Raw genomic sequence first — 27,383 nt, forward strand, 5'->3', positions numbered from 1 at the left:
TGTACTGATCTGATTTTAATGGCTCCGATCACCTCCTCCAACGACTTACTTTTCTCATTGAATATCCTTTGGTTTCTTTCCTCCAAATAGACCAAACCATGGCTGCATGTACTACCTTCCACATACATCTTCGGTCTTCCCCTTTTTTCCTGTTGCCTTAGGAAATTTGGGTTGAAAAGGCTCATTATGTCTCGTGGGGGAATTCATCTGCAACCAAAGAGAGAACAGATGTAGTCCCAAATACAAGATACAAATGAGCAAGAAAATAGTAAGTGAGAAAGGGTTTCACCACAAGCCTTGGAAAGAACACACACATGAGGAGAAAGGCAAGTATTCGGCCTTCTTCTCTGTAGCAAATCACAGGTGTTTACCTTCCCTAGGAACATTTCCCATCAAAGAGCTTGTACTTTAGGTGGAATTGGTTTGCACCATATTTTTCTCACAGAGAAGTTTACCCCCACAGTGTTAGACCGAGCAAGCAAGTTAAAGAAAGAGGCACAAGAGAACCTAGAATTTTTACATTGACTATAGCATCCAATTATTAACCATATTTTTCATTGGTTATAGTATCCTGTTATTAACAAAAATGTACAACCTAGAAGTTTTACATTGGCTAAACTATTTCAAACTCAAAACATCATAGGCTTTTTGAACTTGTGATCTTTGTGAGTGAAAGTTCTATACCATGAACTTGTAATCTTTGTTTTCTCTTATAATCAAAGCGTTTTTCTTTTCTTCTTCTTTTTTTTTTGTAGGAAATGGTAACTTTCATTAGAGAATTGAAAAGATTACAGACTTACCACCCACAAAATGGATGGAAAAAAAAAAAAAACAAAACTTACAAACAAGCCCAAAACAAAGCCTCCCTAGTAGCTCTTGCTTAGTGAAAGTATCAGCCATTCCATTTGCTGACCTTCTTACCCATTTAAAATGCACCCCAATCTCCCTTGCTAAGCTAATAATCTCTCTTAGAGGCTGTCTAAGAGACCAAACTCCCAAGTTTCCAGATTGCATCCACCCTATTACCAGCTTGGAGTCTCCTTCCACTTCTAATTGTTACATTCCCCATTGTTTCACCAGTTTCAAACCTTATTTCTGCCCTTAATGAATCCCACTCCAATTGGGCCCAAGTAAAGGGCCAAGACTTTTCCTTCCTCGTTTCTGAACACACCCCCAACTCCCGACTGACTTAGATTACCCAAGGAGCTTCCATCAAAGTTTAGCTTCACCCTGAACTGAGGCAGTGGTACCCAACTTTCTTGTACCACAGGGGAGGAAGGAGAGGATACAGCTATAGCACTCCAATATCTAATTAAGTCAGATGAGAAGTCCTTGAAGAGATGAGGTACTTTCAGTCAATGCATAACCTTGATGGTGACAAACTCAACAAGTGCTTCCTTGGATTTTTCTTGCCCTAGGAAGATCCTATTGTTTCTTCCCAAATTGACCATAGGATGGTTGTTCTTCTTATTCTCCACATTACCCTACCTCTTTTTCTTGGTTGTCAGAAGAAGCTAGAGTCAAAAAGGTTCAGCACACCCGAGGAGGGATTCCATGTGCAACCAAACAAAGAAGAGAACCAATCCCACAAATAAGAAGCAAAAGGACAAGAAACCAAAAGATGAGTCACCGTCTCACCATTTCTTAAGCAAAGGTAACAGACATGTGGGGAAAGGCACCAATATAGCCTTTTTCTTTGAAGTCCATAGTATTGATCTTTTGAAGAGCTACTTCCCAGCAAAAAGCCCTAACTTTTGGCGGCACGAGAAAATGTCAAACTTCTTTAGAAGGAAAGGAGACAGACACAATTCCAGACCGAGCTAAGGCATTGAAAAAAGATGAACAAGAGAAAGTCCCCAAAGGAGACTCTTTCCAAATTCTACTGTCTGGGCATGAAAGATCTAGGAAAACTGAACTTAACACAGTGAACAACTCATCTGCAGAAATCAAATCTGAATCCCTCAACCCTCTTCTCAAACCCAAATCCCATGTCCCCTCAAACACACAAAGTGATGAGATGGTTTTGAATTTATTTAGGGAAAGAGAATACATTACCAGGAATCTATCCTTAAGGGGGGTGCTCCCAAGTCAAAGGTCCTCCCAAAACAGAACTTTATTACCTGAGCACACATCAAATCTGATGAAAGGCTAAAAGGAAGGCAAGACTCCAGCAATTGCTTTCCAAGGGGAGAAATGAGAAGCCCTAGGGAAATTGTCCTGCTCCAAAGGAAATCTCCACAACCACTTTCCTAACAAAGCTACATTTCCTAATCTGATATTGCCAATGCCTAGACCCCCCCCCCCCTTCCTTTTTCCTAGAAACTACTTCCCACTTTACTAAATGGTCCTTTTTTGAGTCACTCGGTTCCCACAAAAAGTCTCTCATGACCTTTTCTAACTTATTGGAAACCTTGGCAAGAAGCTTAAAGGTAGATAGAAAATACACCGGAAGCTTGGCCAAAGTGGACTTGATTAAAGTTATTCTACCCCTTAGTGAGATATAATTTCTCTTCCACCCTGCTAGCTTAGTGAAACTTTCCAAAACTGGATAGAGTGGGTAAAAAAGCTTTTTGTTCTCGAATTTGCCCCCAGGGGCAGACCTAAATATACCAGAGGTCAACCACTTACCTCGCAACCTAAAGCCCTAGCCACCAAATGCACATCATCTTCCTGTAAATTCACCCCCGCTACACAACTCTTGTTCCAATTGACTTTCAGATTGGAAACTCTCTCAAAATGCATCACCACCAATCTCAAATTATCCATCTCCTCAATTTCCCCTTCATAAAAGAGAATGATATCATACACAAATTGTAGGTGAGTGACAATCACTTGTTGCCTCCCAACTCTCCAACCTTTTAGTAGATTTCTTGAATCAGCCCTAGGAATCAAGACACTTAGGACATCAACTACTAAGGTGAAGAGGAAAGGTGACAAAGGGTCTCCTTGTCTAAGGCCCCTCTTTGCAGGAAAGAAGTCCCAATCTACTCCATTCACTAAGATTGAGAAGTGACAAGAGGTAATACAACCCTTCATCCAATTACACTATCTCTCCCCAAAGCCTCTATTCCTCAACACTTCTAGCAAGAAATCCACCAAATCATAGGCCTTTTCTAGGTCAAGTTTACAGATCAGACCCTTTTCTCCTTTTCTTTTCTTTTTTTTGTAATCCCAAAGCGTTTTTCTTATTATCAAAAAAAATTGAAACATCATAGGTATAACCTGAATATAGCAACAAGTTAACTCAGTGTTCTTTACCTACCTAGCATCCTTGCAGGCTACTTATAAGTTTACTAGTCAGGAGTCTTTCTGGAATGTTTATATTTCATTCCAATTTTGATTAAAAGAAACTGAATTGGAGAAAATAATCTGGACTTGAATGAAGGTTTATGTTAAGTGTTAGCATAACCAAAGTACTTACCAAAAATAATGCACATAACAGCGACCTTAGTTTCATTTCTTAGGAACTGCATGTGCTATATTAATTTTTGATAGTACTGCATGTCATATCTGAAAGTGGAAAACTTACTTCCACAAGGGCTTTATATATTTTTATGAGGCATCCACTTTAATTTATCTTTGATGAAGTATCTAATCTATCGAGAAATAGAGAAAACCAACAAGCACTCCCCTTAAACAAGAAACAATGAGACAGAGTTCTTGAAAGAAAGGACATGAAAAGATTACAGTTCGATGACTAAGAGATAAATATCAAAGATACACAAACTTAACTTGTTATTCATCCACACTAAGAAATGATAATGATAATGATAATAATAATAATAATAATGATGATGATGATGAGAATGAGGATGAGGATAAGGATAAATAAACTTGCCTCCAGTTGTTACATATGCAACATTTCCAGAAGTAACTGTCACACCAATGCCATCATTTCCAGCTCTTGATTCAGTAATTATGGGATATTCACCAGGGCCATCTGAAGCAACTACAGCATAGCCATCCTGCAAAAAAAACAACTCAAAGGACTTGTGTATTGTCAATTAAATAGGAAATGACAAGAACTTTACAAGTCCATTCATATTTCTGTGATCAAGTAATCTTATATAAGACAGGTGGCATTATCTCTCAACATCCATTAGAAATAAGTAGGGCTGTTCACAAGATAAGTAGGGTTGCACAGGTGAGCTGTAGGGAGTGCGAACCGCATAAAGAAAAGGGACATAATAGGGAGGAAAATTTTAATGACGGACAAGGAGAAGGGACGGGGTTGAGAGAGTGTTCCTTCGAATAGGGAGAGGAGCATATCTCTTCTCCAAAGAATATTATTTCGGAGGAAGGAGCAGAGGAAGGGGGAAAGGTGAGTCAATACTTCGTACTGGACACTCCTCTACTAGAAGGGTTAAATAAGGAGATTAGTGAGGGTAAAAAGAGAGTTTAAAAGGAGGACAAATGGGAGAAAACAAAGGCAAATAGAAGACAGAGGGCAGGGGAGGAAGGAGGAGAATCTCAGAACAAGGTTTATAATAGGAAAAGGAGACAATTGGGTCTAGAGTTAGGAAGAGGGGGAAGGAAGGGAAAGGAATGAAGTTAACTGTTAAAATAATTTGGTTATTTGTGTTAGGGTCTGTTTGGCTAGTTAAAGCGTTTTTTATTTCTGTTATTGTAATCACTTACAGCAGGGGCACAAGGGTCTTTTCCCTTCTTATTTCTGCCGCCCTATATAATATAATAAAAGCTGGCGCCGCCAACACGGTTTTATTGCTCCAAACTTTTTCTTCTTCCTTTCTTCCTTCTCCTTTCTCTCTTCTTTCCTTCTCTTCTCTACTTCCTCATATTTCAATCGGATTTATTGTCAAGATGGTATCAGAGCAAGGTTGTTGAATCTGGGCGACCAAATTTTTTCTCTTCAAGTTGCTGAATCTGGGCGGAACAGAGGACTGAATCTGGGCTGATCAAATCAGATCTGCAACTAGTACAACCCTAAAGTTTTCTTTCTTCTTTTATTTCTTTCCTTGGTCATGTACCGAGTGGATCGTGTGATCCTGTAAATGTCGGTAGACTTTTGTGAGGGTTATATCTTTTATTTATTGGATCGTGTGATCCTGTACCTATGAAAAGGTGACTGTAGGTCGTAGATGACCTGTTTTCTCCGCTCGTTAGTTTGATTTCATGTGCTAGGATCTCTCTTATTGATTAATGCTGTAGTGGAACTTCACGTTATTGATTAATGCTGTGGTGAAAATCAGTCTCATCATAGTTCTTCTTTGGAAGTTGGTGTTGTTTGTTTTTGTGCTCAGATTAAGTCCATAACTAAATTGTTGTGTGTGGAGCTTTTGTCGATATAAGGAGGGATCCTAAGTTGAGAGTTTAGATAAAAAAAAAAAAAAAAAAATCTTGTGCTTACCATGTCGTCTGAGAATTCTACTACTTCAGAGATTTCAGGGAGCCACAATGGAGTGAGTGGGGGAATGGATATGAGTTTCCCCATGGCTGTTATTCCCTTTGATGGTCTGAACTACCTTGAGTGGTCTAGGGGAATAAAACTCTACATCACTGCTAGGGGGAAAATAGGATACATCAATGGGAGAGTGAAGGAACCGAAGTACGGAAGTGCTGAATATGATAGGTGGAACCAAGAGAATAGTATGGTGATGTCATGGCTCTTGGTTTCCATGCTGCCACAGGTAAGGAAGACTTTTATGTGGGCTGAAACTGCTTGTGAGATATGGGAACTAGCAAAGTCCACCTATTCAGAGCAGAGACACTATGCCAAGATATATCAACTGCAAGCTGAATCCTCTACTCGCAAGCAGGGGGAGAGGATTCTCTCGATGTACTATTCTGATTTGACATCGATATGAAAAGAACTTGATCACTACCAGAATGTGAATTGGAAGTGTGATGAAGATGCAAAGGCATATAAGTCACTTGTATCTTAGCAACGGGTCTTTGCCTTCCTCCTACGGCTGAATCCTTCATATGAATCCATCAGGGTGCAGATCTTGGGTAGTAAAGACTTGCCAACAATTCAAGAGGTGTATGCCTTAGTGCAATCAGAAGAGAGTAGAAGAAGTGTGATGAATTGTGTAGAGGGGGAGTCAGTTGCCCTAGCTGTCCGGGGAAATTCAGATACAAATGTCGGAGGTGCTTTTAAGAAATGTGACTCTCAGAAGAGAACAGATGATAAGAGTAAACTTTGGTGCACTCACTGCCAGAAGACACGACACACGAGAGATACATGTTGGGATCTCCATGGAAAACCTAAATTGGCATATGATTTGGGTAAGAAGTCAACACCTGATCAGGGCAAGAAACCAAGCCAGTAGAATAAGAAAAAGTATAACTCAGCTAATATGGCATCAAAAGAGACTAGTCCATTGGTAACTCGGGAGAAGCATCCCAGTTCGAACCCTAAGGAAGAAATTATCAACTCCTTTTGTGACCATTTGGAATTGTATGGTAGGACTCTCCGCCAGATGGATTCTAGTCCTACTCCCTCTACCTCTTTCACGTCTACATCAGGTAACACTGCCACTGCCTTCCATGTGTCATCTCATACCACTGATTCTCCTTGGGTTATTGACTCTGGAGCCTCAAACCACATGACCGGTAAGTCAAATTTATTTCAGACATATAACCTTCTCTCTGGGAGAGATAAGGTGAGACTAGCTGATGGTTCTTTCTCTACCATAGCTGGCCGAAGTACCATACCTCTCCCGCTTGGCCTTACCTTTCCTAATGTACTGCATGTTCCGAAATTACCTATTAATTTGTTGTCCATTAGTAGTATAACTCACTCCTTGAACTGTTCAGTCACTTTTTTTCCGTCTTCATGTGTGTTTCAGGATTTGGCCTCAGGGAAGATGATTGGTAGAGGAAGCATGGCAGATGGTCTCTACGTGTTGGAGAATAAAGTTGGTCTTGTGGCTATAGAGTCCATGAGTTTGTCAAGTGAGAGTCAAGCCTATTTATGGCATAGTCGTCTTGGTCATCTTTCTTTTGAGTCATTAAAAGTTATGTTCCCAAAGTTGTTTAAGTCATTGTCAGTGAGTCAGTTACAGTATCAGACATGTCAATTGAGTAAACATTATAGAAGTTCTTTACCTTTGAGAAATAAAATATCTGAATTTCCATTTCATATTGTTTATTCTGATGTTTGGGGCCCTGTTACTCTACCCACTGAGGCTGGATATAAGTACTTCATTACCTTGATTGATGATTACTCTAGATACACTTGGATTTACCCTAGGCGACCTAAAGATGAAGTGCCAAAAATTGTGTAAGACTTTCAACGCATGGTGTTCACTCAATTCCAAACTGAAATCCATATCTTCCAGTCGGACAATGCGAAGGAATACTTCCATAGTGACCTCACGGAGTTTTTTGCTTCGAGTGGGTCACTTCAGCGAAGCTCTTGTGCTAAGACACCCCAACAAAACGGTGTTGCTGAACGAAAGAACCGTCACCTTCTCGAAGTAGCTCGTGGCTTATGTGCCAAAATGTTTTTGGATGGATGCAGTTTTGTGTGCTACATACATTATCAACCGTATGCCATCTCAGTTACTAGAGTATAAGGCCCCACATCAGCTTCTATTTCCTACAGCTCCGTTGTCCACCATTCCGATGCGTGTTTTTGGGTGTCGTTGCTTTGTCCATGTAGAGAAGATGGGCCAAATGGCCCATAGGCTGTTACTTTATATTATCTTTATGTTTTTCTCTGTAATGGGCCTTATTTTGGGACCATACTCTTCTATGTTCCTTTTTTGTGATTTCTTGTCCAACTAAGGACCTCTCTTGTAATTACTAAAAGATTAACTTAATAAAAGAGTATTAGTGTGTTAGAGGGAGGATTAGTTCGAACTCCTCATCCTCTAACTCTCCTTGGCATAGCTCTCTCTCTCTCTCTCCTTCTCTAATCTTCTCTTGTTAGTTTTTCTGGTTTCTTGCATAGTCCCATACTTCTAGGATTGTTTTTCAACTTGGTATCAGAGCGGGACTGAGCCTGGCGTGGCTCTCATGTGGTTGCAGTCCAGCCGACTGCATGAGGGTGTTTTAGGGTTGGAAGTTTAGACTCACTTGCCTGACTCTTGGAGGTCATTGAAGGATGCCCAAGACTCTATTCGCTTGGAGATTAGTTCGGTGACCAGGAAGAATCAGAGAGATAGATTGTTCGGCCTGATTTGAAGCTCAAATCAGAGATTCATACGACTGTAAGTTGCTTCAGTTATTGCTGAGTTGTTACTGGGTTATTTTTCTGATTTGGGGAGCTATTAAAGTACTCGAAACTCCTCTATATCTGCTCTCTACTGTTCGGCTGTTGCTGGACTGTTTTTACTTAGAGATTTCTGGGTTATTTTCTTATCTTATTGGACTGCCAAGTGGCCGATACTTGTTTGGGCTCAGTGGTACGAGTCTCTACTTTAGTTCAGCTACTTCTTGGACCTATGCGGAGTGTTCTTGAAGTGATTCCTGCTAGTTAACAGTGAAGTGTTGACTGCTGCATACATAGTGTTTGTAAAAAGGCCTCTTAAGTATTGTGGATTATATTTTTTGTTCTCTTTGGGAAAATATTGTTGGGAACCAAGAATACAGAGGTCGGCTGATTGTTCCTTGAAGGCTGAATCAGGCCTTCTTCTTCTTGAAAGTGCTACCACCGAACTTGGTTCTCATGGCTGTCAGGCCTGAACCGAGTTTGTGAGTTGCTGTGTTTGTTGTTGATTCAACTCAATCTGAGTTCTTTAAAATTAGTATACTATTGGTGGCTTGCCGAAACCCTAATTGAAGTTGTTACATAATGGACTTCTCAGAAATTGAGAACAAGAGTACTGCTGAATATGGACATACTTCGGGAACTACAACTGATTCCTTGTTGGCTGTAACTACAGTTAAACTAGATGGAACCAATTATTTGGCCTGGTCACAATCCATAAAAATTCATATTTGCAGTAGAGGAAAGTGAGGGTTTATCTCTGGGAGCAAGAAAGCTCCCCAGTGGATGATCCCTCTTATGAGAAATGGGTGCAAGAGAATTATACAGTGATTGGGTGGCTTGTGAATTCAATGCAGCCACATATTAGTCAGCATTATCTCTGGATGAATTCGGCTAAGGAAATCAGGGATAGTGTTGCAGAAACGTACTCCCAGAAACTGAATGTAGCCAGAGCCTAGAAACTAAGGAGTGATGTGAAGAATCTGAGACAGGGGGAGAAATCCCTTGCAGCATATTTCTCCACCTTGAAATCTCTGTGGCAAAAAATTGATCTAATAGAGGCAGTGACATGAGATACTCCCAATGATGCAGAGACCTACTGGAAATTAGTTGAAAGGAACGGGGTTTTTGAGTTCTTAACTGGGCTAAACCCTGAATATGACATCACAAAACAAAATATTATGTCCAAGGAAAGTGTCTCACTATCACAAGCATATGCTTTAGTCAATAGTGAAGAAAGCAGAAGACAGGTACAGGTACAAGGAGTTGGCACTAATGCATTTGCAAATATGGGGGTTAAACCCAAAGGAGTTATAGGGGCTCCCAGTGGCACTGGAAAGAAAGAGGTTGTCTGTGAATATTGCAAGAAGCCAAAGCACACCAAGGACAAGTGCTGGAAATTACATCCCGGACTTGTTCCTGCTCGATTTTAGAAGAAAATTGATAGTAGGAAGACAGGGAGTGCAAATGCAACCACGGGTACAGATGCTGAAATTGAGTCTGCCTGTGCACAATTGGCAGCCATGAAGGCTGAGTATGAAAAGTTTGGAAAGATGATCAGCCATCTTGAAAGAGTGACCTCATCATCCAACCCTTTAGAAAATTCAGGCACCACTGCATTTGCTCACTCAAGTATAAGGGCTTTTGCTAACCATGCAACCACCTCAGGTAATCCTAAGATCCCTTGGATCATAGACTCAGGTGCTTCTGATCACATGACCAATCTTTCCACCTTGCTTGTTTCGTATGATTTGCTTCCTGGTCGTGACAAAATCACCTTAGCTGATGGCTCTCTTGCCTCTATTTCTAACAAGGGAACTGTCAAGGCTACGAACTCCTTACTCCTATCCTCCACCCTTCATGTACCTAGATTGAATACTAATTTGTTATCTGTAAGTAGCTTAACCAAATCATTGAATTGTTGTGTAACATTTTTTCCTTCTCATTGTGTTTTTCAGGACCTGGAGTCTCGGAAGGTGATTGGGAGTGGCCATGAAGGGAATGGAATATACCTGCTTGACACTCCTGGACAATAAATTGATCATCCTAAGAATGCTGCCTTTGGATCTACCTTGTCAGAGTCTGTCAGTCGAATCATGTTGAGTCATTGTCGTTTGGGTCATTTGTCTTTTTCTGCTTTAAGTCATCTATTTCCTGAACTGTTTAAGGGAGTCAGTGTGTCCAGTCTTAATAGTTAGTCTTGTCAGTTATCAAAGCATTGTAGAAACAGTTACCCTTTGAGCAATAAAAGATCCTCTTCTCTTTTTAATATTGTGCACTCTGATGTGTGGGGGCCTTACCACTTATCTTCTATGGGGGGCTACAGATATTTCATCTTGTTTATTGATGACTTTCCTAGATTCACTTGGATATACCTAATGAAATCTCGTGAAGAAGTTCCAAGACTTGTGAGGCAATTTCATGAATTTGTTTTAACTCAATTTGATACCAGAATCAAGATTTTCAGATCTGACAATGCTAAAGAGTATTTTGAGAAGAGTTTATCATTGTATCTCTCTGACATGGGAGTTGTTCATCAAAGTTCCTGTGTTAGAACCCCTGAACAGAATGGAGTTGCTGAAAGAAAAAATAGGCATATTGTTGAAGTTGCAAGGAGACTTTTGTTTGCCTCACATGTTCCCACAAGATTTTGGGGTGATGCTGTTCTCACTGCTACCTATCTCATAAACCGTATGCCATCCAGGGTTCTAGGGTTTAAATCCACCTTCAGTCTTCTTCATCCAGACAAGGATCTCTTCCCGATTCCTCTCCGTGTGTTTGGCTGTGCCTGTTATGTTCACATTCCAAGTGTCCAGAGACATAAGTTTGAACCAAAAGCCCACAAATGCATCTTCCTTGGTTATTCCCCCACACAAAAGGGTTACTGTTGTTTTGATCCGAAGACTGACACTCGATATGTCTCCATGGATGTTACCTTTGAAGAACTTTCTCCTTTTTATGGGTCCTCTCAAGAAGGACATTGTCAACAGGGGGAGAGTTTGTCACAAGTGTTTGCTCTTCCTCTCCCTGTCCCAGTTGAGTCTCTTGATAGGCCTATGTCCTCACAAAATGAATCAAGGGAGGACCAGTCACTTCATTCTTCTTGTCCTAGTACTCCTATCTCTTTACCTCCTCGTCCTACCCACAATCCCAAGGTGTATCAAAGGCAAAGGTCCAGGAATGAGCAGGTTGTTTCTCTTACAGCAGATGAGCCTCATACACTTCCAATCGCAGATGAGACAACAGGTGTTGTTTTAACCTCTTTGAAACCATCTTCCCCGGATCTTGATGTTCCTATTGCTGTTAGGAAAGGAAAACGGAAGTGCACTGCACACTGCATTTCCAAACACCTTTCTTATGACCTACTTTCTCCTTCATACTTTGCCTATCTCTCTTCAGTTGCTTCTAACCCTATTCCTAGATCTGTGCCAGAAGCTCTTGAGATTCCAAAATGGAGAGATGCCATGCAATCTGAGATGGATGCCCTACACAAAAATGATACTTGGGAAGTGGTGGATTTGCCTGAAGGGAAGGATCCGGTTGGTTGCAAGTGGGTCTTTACCATTAAATACCGGGCTGATGGAACTATTGAGAGGTATAAGGCCAGACTGGTTGCCAAAGGGTACACACAGACGTATGGGATTGATTACTTGGAGACCTTTGCTCCTGTTGCGAAGATGACATCTGTGAGAGTTCTCTTATCTCTGGCAGCTCACTTTGATTGGCCCCTTTATCAGTTGGATGTAAAGAATGCATTTCTAAATGGTGACTTACATGAGGAAGTCTATATGTCTCTCCCTCCATGAATGTATGGAAATGAGATTCAAGGAAAGGTATGCAAATTGAAGAAATCTCTTTATGGCCTCAAACAGTCTCCTAGAGCATGGTTTGAGAAATTTAGAACAACACTTGTTAAATTTGGCTACACTCAGACACAGTCAGATCATACTCTTTTTGTGAAGAGAAGTGAATCCGTGGCAGTCTATCTCTTTGTGTATGTTGATGACATTGTTGTGACTGGTAATGATGCCTCAGAAATTCGTGCTCTTAAGTCTTTCCTTCGTACAGAATTTGAGATTAAGGATCTGGGGGTTGAGATACTTCCTTGGCATAGAAGTTGCTAGATCCAAGAATGGGATTCTTATCTCCCAAAGGAAGTATATCCTTGACTTGCTCTCTAAAACTGGGAAGATGGGTGCTAGACCAGCTACAACTCCTATTGATATGAGTCACAAACTATCTGCTTCAGATGGGACATTGTTGGAAGACAAAGGGGTTTTTCAGAAACTTCTTGGGAAGCTTTTGTACCTGTGCATGACTCGGCCAGATATTGCATATGCTGTTAGCTGTATTAGCCAGTACATGCATGCACCTAGAGATACTTATATGGCAACTGCAGAACGAGTTCTGTGTTATTTGAAAGGCTCTCCGGGAAAATGGATTCTGTTTACCAAGCATGGACATCTAAAACTTGAAACCTATACTGATGCTGACTGGGCTGGAAATATTGATGGCAGAAGATCCACTTCAGGGTATTGCAGTCTGGTGGCTGGTAATGTTGTCTCTTGGAGGAGCAAGAAACAATCAGTTGTGGCCCGATCCTCAGCAAAAGCAGAATACAGGGCCATGGCACATGGAGTTTCTTAACTGTTGTGGCTAAGGTCATTGATGGAAAAACTCGGGATTGATTATGACAAGCCAATGATGTTGTACTGTGATAATCAGGCTGCCATCAACATTGCCCACAACCCCGTACAACATGATAGAACTAAACATATTGAGGTTGATAAACACTTTATTCGAGAAAGAGTCTCTTCAGGTGAAGTGTGTCTTCCATTCATTACCTCTGAAGGACAATTGGCAGATTTCCTCACCAAAGGTCTTCCCAAGGCAAGGCTTCAGCATGACACTGGCAAGCTAGGCATGATTAACATCTATGCTCAGCTTGAGGGGGAGTGTAGAGAAGATGGGCCGAATGGCCCATAGGCTAAGGGGTATCGCTGCTATGATCCTACCTCTCGCAAGTACTATGTCTCCATTGATGTATCATTCTTTGAGAATCAACATTTCCTCTCAGTTTCTCCTCAAGGGGAGAGTAGGGTTGAGGAGAAACAGGCAGCTCAAACTCAACTACCTCCTTTACCCAATCCTCCTCCATTCCGGGTTTTTTATCGTCGCCATAAAAGCCAGCAAAGCTCAAGAGCCGTGGAACCTGACACTATGCAACCAACATCATCGGATTCACCAGAGGCAAATCCGTCTCATCAGCCAGGTACACTTGCTCCTATTGATATGCCTATTCCTCTCAATGTTGATTCACCTGTCATTAATGATCTTGATATTCCTATTGCTAAGAGAAAGGGTGTTAGATCTTGTACCACTAATCATCCTATCTCTAATTTTGCGTCCTATGATCACGTTTAACCTTCATTCTGTGCATTCCTCTCTTCTGTGGACAGTGTCCCCGTTCCCAAGAATGTGGTAGAAGCTTTATCTAAACCTGAATGGACAGATGCAATGCAGGAAGAAATTGATGCATTACACAAAAATGGCACTTGGGAGTTAGTGGACCAACCTAAAGGGAAGGAACCAGTGGGTTGCAAGTGGGTGTTCACAGTGAAACACAAGGCTGATGGAACTGTTAAATGGTACAAGGCTAGACTGATAGCAAGAGGTTTTACACAGGTATATGGAGTGGACTATGCAGAGACTTTTGCTCCAGTAGCCAAGATGAACTCTATCAGGACCCTTCTTTCATTGGCAACAAACCTTGACTGGGAACTTCACCAATTGGACATCAAAAATGCTTTCTTGAATGGTGACTTGGAAGAGGAAGTGTACATGACCCAACCTCCAGGTTTCTGTGCCAAAGGCAGTGAAAAAAAGTTGTGCAAGTTAAAAAAATCTTTATATGGGTTGAAACAATCACCTCGGGCTTGGTTTAGTAAGTTCCATTTAGTAGTTCAACAGATGGGGTTCAAACAATGCCAGTCAGATCACACTCTATTTGTGAAAAGAGGTGAAGGGAAAATTGCAGCTCTTATTGTGTATGTGGATGACATAGTGATCACAGGAGATTGGGACGCTGAAATACGGAGACTGAAAAAATTCTTAGCCATTCAATTTGAGGTGAAAGATCTAGGCCCCTTACGTTATTTCCTTGGAATTGAAGTTGTCCGCTCTCACAAGGGCATATTTATTTCCCAATGGAAATATGTACTAGATCTACTAGAAGATACAGGCAAGTTGGGGGTAAAACCAATTGACTCACCAATTGAATCTAATCATCAACTGAGAGACAGTCAGGGAGAGTTTTTGAAAGATGTGAAGAAGTTCCAGAGACACGTAGGGAGACTCTTGTATTTGTCTATGACCAGGCCTGATATTGCTTATGCAGTGGGTGTCCTTAGTCAGTTCATGCACAATCCTAGGACAACTCACTTTGAAGCTGCAGAGAGGATCCTTAGATACCTCAGAAGTTTCCCGGAGCTGGTTTGTTGTTCCAGAAACATGGTCACTTAAAGGTGGAAGTATATACTGATGCTGATTGGGCAGGAGCAATCGATGACCGAAAGTCTACCAGTGGGTATTGTGCCTTTGTAGGAGGAAACCTGATCACATGGAAAAGTAAAAAACAAAGTGTGGTGGCTAGATCTAGTGTTGAAGCAAAATATAGAGCGATGTCTCATGGGGTTGCTGAAATCATGTGGATAAGAAATCTGTTAGGTGAACTAGGTTTTGCAGTGAGCAATCCTATGTCACTCTACTGTGACAATAAAGCTGCCATCAATATTGCTGCTAATCCAATCCTGCATGATAGGACGAAACACATTGAAGTGGACAAGCATTTTATTAGAGAGAAACTTGTAAATGGAGAAGTGTGTACTCCATATGTCAGCTCAGAAGAACAACTTGTAGATATCTTCACCAAAGGTCTTCATCATGTGCGGCACAATGATTTGTGTGACAAGTTGGGCATGATTGATATCTATGCTCCAACTTGAGGGGGAGTGTTGAAATAATTTAGTTATTTGTGTTAGGATTTGTTTGGCTAGTTAAAGCGTTTTTTTTTATTTCTGTTATTGTACTCACAACAGGGGCACAAGAGTCTTTTCCCTTCTTATTTCTGCCGCCCTATATATTATAATAAAAGTTGGCGCCGCCAGCACGGTTCTATTGCTCCAAACTTTTTCTTCTTCCTTTCTTCCTTCTCCTTTCTCTCTTCTTTCCTTCTCTTCTCTACTTCCTCATATTTCAATCGGATTTATTGTCAAGATTAACAAAACAAGGGAAGGGGACGGAGAGGAGGTAACCGTGCACTCCCCTCAAATTGTTCAAACTGATTCAGAGGTAATACAAGATGGGGAGGTAAATATAGAAAAGTTTGTAGAGAGTGAAGTTCAGATTGGGAAATCACTTGGATTTCCCAAAATGGTGTTCGAGAAATTCAAATAGAAGAAGAAATAAGAGAAAGAGAGAAAAAGAGAAAAACAAGGGGTGGAACGAGGAAGAGGAAGAAGAGGAAAATTTGTACGAGAACGAGTAAAGAGGAGTAGGACAACGGGGGGGAGGGGAAGAGGGATGAAGATTCTCAGTTGGAATGTGAAAGGTTTGAGGGATGGAAAAGACGGGAAATGTTAAGAAATCTAATTAGAAACACCAAACCAGATGTGGTGTTGTTGTAGGAAACAATACTGGAAAATTCTGACTTGAGATTGAAATTGGATATTTGAGGAGAGGAAGGTGGAGAATGGGTGGACAGGATTTGTCAGGAGGGGTTGTGATAATTTGGAGTAAGTCTCCAAAGTTGATTTATTGGAAAATTTCTGGAATTCAATTGAGTTACAGCCTTGTAATGTAGATGCATTCTCAGTTTAATGTTTTGGACATGTAATTGAAGTATTACTTGATGTTGTTGGTGGGTCATCTAGACAACCAATGTGATAGGATGTAACCTTTTCTTTTAATAAATTTTCTTTCTTCTTGATTCCTCAAAAGAAAAAACCAATCAAACTGACCAAACCGAACCGATTTGACCCGATATGGTTGATTTCTAAAATGTTTCAGTCCGTCTCAGTTTAGAAAGATGGAAAAAACCAATTACTCGGTTTGGTCCCAGTTATACCTTTTGTAACCTGACGTGAAACCGACCCAAACCACTACACAGACACACACACATTTCACACTTTGACAACTGCTATTTTCCCTATTTGTCTTTTCAGCCATGTCTCTCTCCATTCAATTTGGTAAAAAGTAAAAGGTGACTAACAATAAATAAAAGAAAAACCGTAACTCTATGAGAATGAAGAGACAACATAATTAATGAAGACTGACACTACAACTAGCCGATTGCAATTGTAGGGAGCATAGGTAGACGGGCCCACTTATTTAAGATTGACATTTTTACGTTACTAGTAAGTGTGCACATGCTTTGCACGTGGCAATTCTAGATGATGATAATGATAGTAATAATGTATCCAAAATTTTCTATAAATTTTATGTATTTTTTATTTTTTATTTTTATATTTTTTGTTTTTTATTATTAATCGGATGTTGATTGCAAAATCTAAATCTGATTAGATAAATACCTCATCCAAATATGTGATAATTGGATCAAATTGTGAAGCTCCAAATATCATTGACAAGTTGTTTTATCTTTTCGATGTATCTTTTTTTTTTGTTAATTTATTAAAAAAATGTAAGATTTAAATAAAGGGAATTGAATGAGGTGAAAAGTAGTAGTTCAATTTACAATTTAAACCTTACAATTAAATAGGGACTAAATTCAAAAATGAGTATGTATTTTAATCAAAAGAAAGTTCCACAATCTTATTCATATTTTTAATGGTAGTGTAAATATAGAATTATAGAAGTGCTGAATTTTTTCTATAATTTTTTTTGTATTTTTGTGTGTAAAAATAATTTTGATATGTCACACTTACTTTTTGTTTAATATTATATTATACATGTGCTTGAATGCTTTTTTTTGCAAAATTTATGCATATTTTTTTTATTTTTATTATTTATTTATGACATTAGAGGTTAACACATTTAACCCAAAAGTTGGACCATTTATTACTAATTTTTATATTTCATTTTTGGCTAGTTCTAAATTATGTATTTCATTTTCATTATCAATAAAAATAATTCTTGTTTGTTACACTTATTTTTTAATTCGATTAATAAAAATATCATAAATTTGTCTTATTTTTTATATTTTTATAATTTTCCATATTTATTTCCATTTTAAAAATTGTGTTACCTAAGTATGACTTCATAGGTTGATTTATTTTACTCGGATGGTTGAATATATGGTTTATATTGTTACAAAAATTGACATAGATCTAATTAGTAGCATTTATTAGTGAAAAATAACTTAAATGTAGGATTTAATAGCAGAAAATGGGATTTAATACCTGAAGTATAAGGCTTAATGAGAGGGGGTTAAATGACGTAGAAAGTAATAACTGAACTTACATTTTCAACCCTTATAATTAGACATGGACTAAGTACATAAATATGAACATTTTAGTAGCCATTAAACCTGACATTAAAGATATAATAAAATGACTTTTATACCATTTCTCAAATAAAGAAATAGAGGGTAATTTTAGTCCAAAAAAAGTTTCACATTGCATCCACACTTTTATATATAATTAGTAATTGTGCACGTGGAAATTCTAGATAATGATAATGATAGTAATACTATATTCAAACTTTTCTATACAAAATTCATGTATTTTTTATTTTTTTTGTTTTCCATTGCTAATCGCATGTAGACCGCAAAATCCAAATCCAATTATGTAAACACCTCATATTGGGTTGGAATGTTTTGGATATTATTGGCAGGCCTACATGTTTGGTTGGACTCTTCTTTTTATAATGTTTTTTTTTTCTTAGTGTATCGTTTTTGGTTCATTTATCAAAAAATGTGAGATTTAAAGAGAGAATTGAATGAGGTGGAACGTATTAATTCAAATTACATTTTAAACCTCAATTAAATAGGGATTAAATTCAAAGGAATGTGTATTTTAGTCAAAAGAAAATTCCACAATCTTATTCATATTTTTAATAGTAGTGTAAATATAGAATTATAGATGTGTTCTATTTTTTCTATTTTTCTATTTTTTATTTTTGTGTGTAAAATAATTTTGTTATGTACACTTATTTTTGTTTAATACCTTAATTATATAATATTATACATGCATCCATATGTTATTTTTGTAAATTATGTATATTTTTTAATTTTTGTGTTTTTATATTTTATTAATTTTTATTATTTAATTGTGACATTAAAGGTTGAAACATTTGACCCAAAAGTTGAACTATTAGTCTCCGCCAAACAAGAAAATAATTTCATTTTCGGTTAGTTTTAGATTATGTATTTCAGTTTCATCATCAATAAAAATAAATTTTGTTTATTACACTCATTTTTTAATTTGATTAATAAAATATCATAAATGTGTCTAATATTTCTTTATATTTAAAAATTTTATTATATGACTATGACTTCGTGGATTGACCAATTTGATATGGATAGTTGAATTGCTTAATCATCACTTGGATAAAGAGTGGTTTTTATCTTTGAATAAGTTTTAAAATATATGAGTTTATATTGTTAAAAGTACTGGACATAGTAGCATTTATTAGTGAAAAGATAATTTAATTATAAGATTTAATAAGAAAGAATGGGAGTCAATATCTTAAATATAAGACTTAATGAGAGGGAATTAAATGAGGTGAAAAGCATTAATTGAAATTACATTTTCAAACCTCATAATTAGAGATGGAATAAATACACAAATATGGGCATTTTAGTCAAAAAAAATTCCACACCCTCATTCACACTTTTTATAATAGTATAGATAAGCATAGATTTCAGTTCAGTTTAATTAAAACTGATTAAACCGATGTGAAGCAAAATGAAACATGAGGTTGGTCAGTTTCCGTTGGCCTTAAACTTAACTTGATTGTTTTGGTTCGGTTGACCAAATTAAATGCAACAGAACCGAACCAACCCGTTAACAGCCCTTGAAGTAAGAACCAGAAACAGGCAGAAAATTATGAAGATAAAGGAAGACCATTCCAGAAGAAAGCAGAAAATGCCTAGACATAATACAATTCTAAGGGATGAAATGCTAGGAAACAAATCTAAAATCTCATAGTTGCAGGTGCAGTCTTTCAACCAGTCTATGGACTCCAGCACTTTAGTAATGCACATTTCTTTCTTCTATCTATTGTTATTGCAAATGCAAAATTAAACTAAAGAAAGATCAGTTGTATTGTTGTTGCATCTTTAATGGAAACTTTTCCATATAAGAACCTATCTTCAATAACTAGGGCTTCAGGCATTCAAAAGGTCTTAGTTTTTGTTTCTTTTAAAAGTTGATAGACCATTTAAAAAAGGCAAACTTATAAAAGGCCGAACCCTAGCCCAGGTGCATCAAGAGCACACTTTTTGACAGGGATTTTTCCTAGGTTCAAATGAGGTGTATGTCTTGCCTAAGGTGTTTCTTGCTTTGGCCTAGAGAGTAGAGTGAGACTCATTATTGATTATAGGATGGATGAGATTACCATGTAAAGGCCTTTAGACATTGTAACACCTCATTAGGGAGGCAAGACCAAATGGCTTGGCAATGGATACAGTACTGATATATGGAAATGAACCTGCCAGTTTAGTATAATGCAGGGAGAGCTGATATGTTTGTGGCTCAGCTTTAGTTGCCGTTTTTGTTGGCTTACAGTTCTTCTCACAACTGGTGAAGGAAGGCTTGTACCTATGATAATATCACATCTTCTTTAACTAATAATAAAATGCTTGAACTTATCAAAAGAAATCAGGGCAATAAGAATGGAAGTAACATGGATGAGTAAATTTCAGTGTCCATTCAAACGTCAAGACTTCAATGGGTCACTAAAATGATTAGTGAATAAAAGCAAACATACAAACAAAAGTTACGGACATACTAAGAGGAAAAGCTTCATGTCTTATGATTGATGAATAAACTGCGAAGTAGCTATGGGAAAACTAAACTAATTTCCTTCCATAGGATAACTGCTCGTGAGACCTAGAAAGCAAGGATTTTTGCTGGTCGGTGATAAAAAAACCTAGATCTTGTAGTAAGCCTAAAATACATGCCTCATCAGGAAAACAAGTTTAAATTGTCCAAGGGAAGAAACAAAGGTGAAGTAGGTAAGAAAAAGGATCATTTAGTAAATTGGGGAATTGCCTGCAAGAGTAAGAGGGAAAGGTGGTTTAGGATTAGGTCGCATCAAGGAAAGGAATTTAGCCTTGCTTGGAAAGTGTCTTTGGATATTATAAAGGACCTGGACTCTCTTTGGGCCTCTATAATCCACAGTAAATATGGAAAGATGCAATTGGTAGGGTATCTCGCAGTAGCTCTGCTGCTTCTCCGCCCTACACCCTTGGAAAGGTTTTGCCCAAACCCTTTGGTTTTGCCTCACATTTGGTTCAGCTTAGGGGATGGCAACCTCATCAAATTTTGGACTGAACTTTGGTGGGGCCACCAACCTCTTAGTGAAGCCTTCCCTAGGCTCTTCAAACTCATCCTAAATAAACAAGCCCCTATCTCCTCTGTCCTCTCCCATGACAACAATGGCCTAACCCATAACTTAACTTCCGTAGATACCTTACCAAACAAGAAATTTTGGAAGTTTTCACTCTATTTTCCGTCCTAAAAAACGTATTTCTCTCTCCCTCAGCCCCAGACAAGGTAGTTTGGTCCCTTGCCACATGTGGATTTTTTTTTTTTTTTTTGAGAAAGGTAAGGTAATTTTGTTCATAAAAGGTACAACATACAACCAAAGAGGGAAGCATAAACAAACCCCTGGACAAGCACTCATAAACCCAACAGAAAGTGTTCAGAACCAGGAACACATTCTGATTACTGAACTCTGTTACAGAAGACAGCCAGGAAGCTAACCTAGCAACAGTGCATAAATCGGCTCGTCAGGACTCTACTCTTTCTTTGATCTCTAAACAATCTGTTATTCCTTTCTGTCCACATGGAGCCAATCACAGTGGCTGGAATAGTCTTCCAGATGCATTTTCGTTTCTTAGATAACCCCAGGAGATACCAACTACAAAGCAGATCCTTCACCGAGCTTGGCATTACCAAACCAATCCCAACCGCTTTCAGGAAGTGAGACCATAATACCCAAGCAGTTGGGCAGTGAATACACATGATCAATGCATTCCACGAGTTGCCCACGCACCCCACAACTCAGATCTTCAATAGGAACACCTCTCCTTGCTAGGTTGCCTCTAGTCAGACATTTGCCAAGAGATGATGCCCAAACTAAGAAGTTGATTTTTGAAGGAGAGGAAGGAATCCATATTTGTTTTACAGGAAAACTTGGACCCCCTCAAACCACTTAGACCATCAGCAAAGGACTTGACTGTAAAAATGCTGTCAGCACTCCATTAAAAAGTCCACTGATCATGCAGAAATGGATCAAAAGAGAAGGCACTTAAGCAGTTGAGAAGATTGAATGCACCTCCATAGAAGGCATCAAAAGACGTATCCTAGCCATGGTGAATTCTTGGATGCTCACTAGTAAGCACTTTGCAGATATCAGCTATGATGTTCTGGATAGAACATGATTGGATGGGCCATCAATTCAGATAATAGCCCTTGTCAACTTAGCCATTTTCTTCTTGAAATAAGTGAACTCACCTCCTTGCTAGGCTGCTGTTTCAGATGTGTTGAGAATGTTTGGGCAAGGGAGTTTTAGTCTTTTCATCATCTTTTTGTATTTGGGTGCCCAAGTATGGCCTTTCTGGTAATTTTTCCTTCAAAATATAAATAGCATTTTTGAGGGTGTGAATAGTAAGAAACATACACCTCTTTGATACATTCTTCTTCTTCTTCTCCCCTCTTCTATTTTTCTACAAACTGAAGATCTACAACACTAGATTTACAACTTGGTATTAGAGCAGGTAGAGGCTCTTGGGAATACCTTTCCTGCTGCCCACGAGATGAGTTGCTGACGTCAGACTGCCGCCGAATGATGTCAGTAGTCCATACGGGTGTCAGTGGTAGTCAATGAATCCTACATGGTTTGGTTCACCCTGATTTTATAAGTTTTTTTGTATAACTCTTATTGTTGTTTGAAGCTTCTATGGTTTTTTGTGGATTTTTCGGAAAGAAAATCGCAGAAATTCCAAATCTAATGTCGAGCCTTATACAACATGTTTAATGGGGTTTTCTACTGCAAAACCTAGACCATTTGAGTTGTTTTACATTTTGGGAGTGATGGGAAGTGGTCCCGTAATTTTCTAAGCCCTATACAATTTTTGGGTGATTTTCTTCTCCCTCTATTTTGCCGCCAACCTAGTTTTTTGGCCTCCTTGTGTCTCTTAACCGTGTGGTGACCTACTTTCTTGGGTCTTTAGCTTTGGTTGAGTATTGGGGGTCTTTTCGGTTGACGAGAAAGTGTTTTGATAGAATATGGAATCATCCAAGGATGTATAGATGGTTTCCAGTGTGCTCTGGGAAATGTAAATATTTCCAATGGTATGATAACCACGATTAAACTTGATGGAACCAATTTTTTGGACTGGTTCCAATCTGCTAAGCTTACCATCACAGGGAGAGGTAAACTAGGATTCATTACAGGAAAGGAGGTGAAAACAAATCTTGAATATCCAAAATTTGCAAAGTGGGAGCAGGATAACTCCCTTGTAAAGTCATGGTTGATTTGGTCAATGCAACCTCATATTGCCCATAACTACATGTTTCTTCCAACTGCTAAAGATATTTTGGATAGGGTTGTTGCCACCTATTCCCAAATTAACAATACTGCTAGACTATACCAGCTTCGAAGGGAAGTTTGCAATATGCGTCAAGGGGAGAGATTTGTGGCTATGTATTTTTCTTCTCTACAGTCTATTTGGGAAGAAATGGATCACTTGAAAGCTCTAGTATGGGAGGACCCTGAAGATGGTGAGCAATATCAAATGTACATAGAAGAGAGTAGAGTCTTTGATTTCTTGGCCGGTTTGAACCCAAAGTTTGACTTTACTAAGCAACATATTCTTAGTGTTGGCGCTATCACTCTTGCTTCCGCATACCCTCTTGTACAAGGAGAAGAGAGTAAATGGACCACCATGATGTAGTCTCCTGTGATTGATCACTCTGCCTTCATGCCATCTCAAACCCAAGCAAAATACTAGTAAACACCATGTTACTGAGAAGGTTGAGGATGTTATTTATGATTATTACAAGAAGCCAAGACATACTAAGGAAAGGTGTTGGAAGCTCAATCCTCATTTAAAACTCTAAATTGGGAAGAAGGGCAATGCTCACTTGGCTATGATTGGTAATGATGCTCAGTCTTCTAATGCTCCTGACTCCTCTAATGTAATGGATAAACTCTGGAATATCCTATTGCAGGCTTGCAACTAGAAAAGGGTGGTACATCCTCCTCATCTGGTTATGGACCTAGTAATCCATCTAGTTCATATGCTAAGACAAGCATTGCACTTGCTTGTTCCACATCTTTCAACCCATGGATTGTAGACTCAGGGGTTAGTGCCCATATGACTGGTATGCCTTTACATTTTACCTCATATAAGTTAACCCCGGGGAAGGGTAAGATTGCTATTGCTAATGGATTTCAGACCCCTATCTCAGGTCAGGGTGAAGTCAAACTCACCCATAACCTTTCTCTTGGATCCGTTCTACATGTGCCTCAATTACATAAAAATTTGTTGTCAATTAGTTCTCTTACAAAATCCCATAGTTGCCCTCAATGTTTTAAAAGGCGTGGGAGGCGTACTGCAACAATGATGTGTTGTGTTCGATTGTTCTCAATTATTGTTCCAAATCTGTCATTTATTTTTCTTTTCTTGATTTGTTGTTTATTTTTTCTATGTGTGAAACTGTGAATGAATACTCGGTTTCTTTGCTTATCAAGATGAGATACCACCACTGTTTTGATGGTATTGGAAACATAAAATTTGTTATTTAAAATTAAGCCAATGTTTTTTTGTTTTTTTGTTTTTTTGTTCCTCAAAACAAAAACAGAGATCAAAATGCCAACTCCTACCATACTTCATACCATGTACCCATGTTTTAGACTTCTTACTCTTGAACTACCCCCAACTCTCCTTACTGTCTGTTGTTAGATTTGTTTCCCTGTATCTACAACAAAGTTAATTATCTTTTCTTAATTTCCAATTTAGATTGCCCAAAGAAACATGTTAAGGATGTAATTTCATGGCATTTTTCAATAGTTTTCAGTTCAGATTACATCTCTCTCCTGCACATTACAAGACTTTAGTTGTTTTTTTTTTATGAATAATAATAAATTTATTGATTCATAAACAAATTTAGAGTGAGTTCATACATCATCCCAGCAAGAGGTGCGAGCTGCAGCCCCTCCTTGAAACTTACAAGTAAACTAGGAAAGAAAAACAAGAATAAAACTGAGCCCAAAAAAATTCTTCCCTATTTACCCCTTGCTTAGCTAACATATCTGACAAAGTATTTGCTGATCTCCACACCCACTGTACAGTGACCAACATATTCCTTGTCAACCAACTAAATTTCTTCATTTCATTCTTGTATCGCCACATAGCCTCTTCAGAATTTTTCAACCAACCCACCACCACTTTGGAGTCCCCCTCAATTATTAGTTGTTGTACCCCCAGCTGGTTTGCAAATTGCACCCCTTGTACAGCAGCTAAGAGCTCTGCCCTGATGGAGTTCCCAAATCCCAAGGGACCTGAGTAAAGCAACAAAATCTCTCCCTTCGCATTTCTCAAAGCACCCCCCATTCCAGATAAACCTAGATTACCCATGCTACTTCCATCAAAGTTCAACTTTAGTGAGCCTTCGGATGGAGGAGACCAGCTTGTAATTGATTTGTCCTTTAGAGATGAACACCTCGCTACTGCTGACCAATTTCTCCAAAGGTTATTAAAGGAGAATTGATGAAAGATTTCCAAGGTCTTCAGCCAATGTATTGCCCTATTTAACACACAGTCTTTCAAATCTTGGCTGCTCCTTTCCTTTTCTTGAAAGATTCTAAGATTTCTTTCTTCCCAAAGAGTCCAAATCAAAGCAGCACGAGCACATCTCCACATAACTCTCCCTATTTTTGTAGGCCAATAAAAGGTAGAATGGTTGAAGAGCATGTGAACTTCTGCTGGTAGACTCCAACTACCCCCAAACAAAGAAAGTAGCCAAGTCCCAAGGTCTGCAGAAAAAGGACAAGATATTAATAAATGGTAACAATCCTCACCGTGAGCTCTACAGAGGATACACCAATTAGGAGAAATACAGAGGAAAGGTCTTCTCTTTTGTAGGTTATCTAAAGTGTTAACTTTCCCATGGAATACTTCCCAACAAAATGCCATAATTTTTGGGGGAACTGGCCTACACCAAATTTCTTTTGACGAAAAGGGTTGGTGAGTAGAAAGTTGAGAGATGGACTTGAAGAAAGAAGCACAAGTGAAGGTTCCATTGGGTCTAGGAGTCCAAACCCTCTCATCTAGCTTGGAGGGATCCAAACAAACCTAATTAAGACAACCAAGCAAAGCAGAAAGAGAATCAATTTCAACATCCCTAAGACCTCTACGAAACCCAAAATCCCAAGTAGGACCTAAGGGTGTTCCCAAAGGTGAGAAATTTTGAGACCACCTCTTTTTTGTACAAAGAAATAGAAAAAAGCGAAGGGAACAAATCCTTTAACGGTGTGTCTCCTACCCAAATCTCCTCCCAAAAAAGAACAGAGTTGCCAGAACAAACATCATACCTGATCAAGTTGAGGAATTGAGGAAGGGTGTTGTGAATAGCCTTCCAAGGTGCTGCTAGGTTAGCTTACCTCGATACACCAGCATCCCATCCATTCTCTAACCTCCCATGAATGCTTCCCACCACCTCATGCTACAATCTCTCTCTTTCCAAAGGCCATCGCCATAACCATTTCCCTAACAGGGTTTGATTTTTTCTAGTTACCCTCCCAAGTCCCAAACCCCCCTCTTCTTTACTTCTACACACAATTTCCCAATTAACCAAGTGATCCTTTTTTTCTTGTCCCGACTCCCATAAGAAATCTCTCATCAAGTTCTCCAGTTTCCTAGCTTCCCTAACTGGTATCCTAAAAACAAACAAATAATAGGTAGGTAAGTTAGCCAAGGTAGCTCTTATTAGGGTAATTCTCCCTCCTAAAGAGATATAATTCCTCTTCCATGAGGCTAATCTCTTCTCAAACTTTTCTATCACTGGGGTCCAAAATCTACTCTCCCTAGGATTTGCCCCTAAAGGAAGCCCTAAATATGACATAGGCCAAACAGAAGTGGAACACTCAAGACACTCCGCAATAGCCTCGACCTCCCCTACCTCCAAATTTATACCCGCAATGCAACTCTTTTCCAAATTTATTCTGAAGTTAGAGATACTTTCAAAACCTTTTATTAGCTCCTTTAGGTTTGCTACCTTTTTGCTAAGACCTCCTTCACAAAAGATCATTAGGTCATCTGCAAACTGAAGGTGGGTGACGGGAACTTGGTGTCTCCCTATTCTCCAACCCCTAATGGCATCTTCGCTGTCAGCCTTAGTAATGATCCTACTAATCACATCAGCTACTAAGGTAAAAAGGAAGGGTGAGAGTGGATCCCCTTGCCTGACACCCCTGCAAGTTGGAAAAAAGTCCCTCACCATACCATTTACCAGAATAGAGTAGTGACAAGTACTAATACACCCAAAGATCCAATTACACCACTTGTCCCCAAACCCACAATTTTGCATAACCTCTAATAGAAACTTCCAGTCCACCAAATCATAGGCATTTTCAAGATCCAATCATAGGCATTTCCTCCACACACTCATTCGCAATTAAGATCTGATTTGTTATTTGTCGCCCTTGAATGAAAGCCCCCTGTGTTTCACTAATGATAGAAGGGAGGACTATTTTGATCCTCAACGAGAGCACTTTAGCCAGAATTTTATAGATGCTTGTCACCAAACTAATAGGCCTAAAATCTTTTGGGTGGTTGGCATCAATCTTCTTAGGTATCAGGGCCAAAAAGGTGGCATTAATTCCAGGGCTTATAGTGTGATTGTCTGCAAATTCCTTAAAGACTTCAACTAAATCCTCTTTCACCACCTCCCAACAGTCTTGATAAAAGCCCATCGTAAAGCCATCTGGACCCAAAGCCTTGGATCTATCCATTAGAAAAACA

The 27,383-nt window shown here is 38.9% G+C and overlaps 1 protein-coding gene across 1 annotated transcript in view; it reads right to left on the reverse strand.

Annotated features, from left to right (window-relative positions):
* Positions 1 to 27,383, reverse strand: part of B73 (molybdopterin biosynthesis CNX1 protein / molybdenum cofactor biosynthesis enzyme CNX1 (CNX1)) — a 132,764-nt gene that overhangs the window by 100,531 nt on the left and 4,850 nt on the right. Inside the window, exon 2 of the mRNA XM_088896028.1 lies at positions 3,839 to 3,965. Coding sequence (XP_088752154.1) covers positions 3,839 to 3,965 — 127 coding nt within the window. The remainder of the gene's footprint in view (positions 1 to 3,838; positions 3,966 to 27,383) is intronic.

The sequence above is a fragment of the Nelumbo nucifera genome, chromosome 1 (assembly GCF_055504915.1).
Source record: "Nelumbo nucifera cultivar China Antique chromosome 1, China Antique-T2T, whole genome shotgun sequence".
Lineage (NCBI taxonomy): Eukaryota > Viridiplantae > Streptophyta > Magnoliopsida > Proteales > Nelumbonaceae > Nelumbo > Nelumbo nucifera.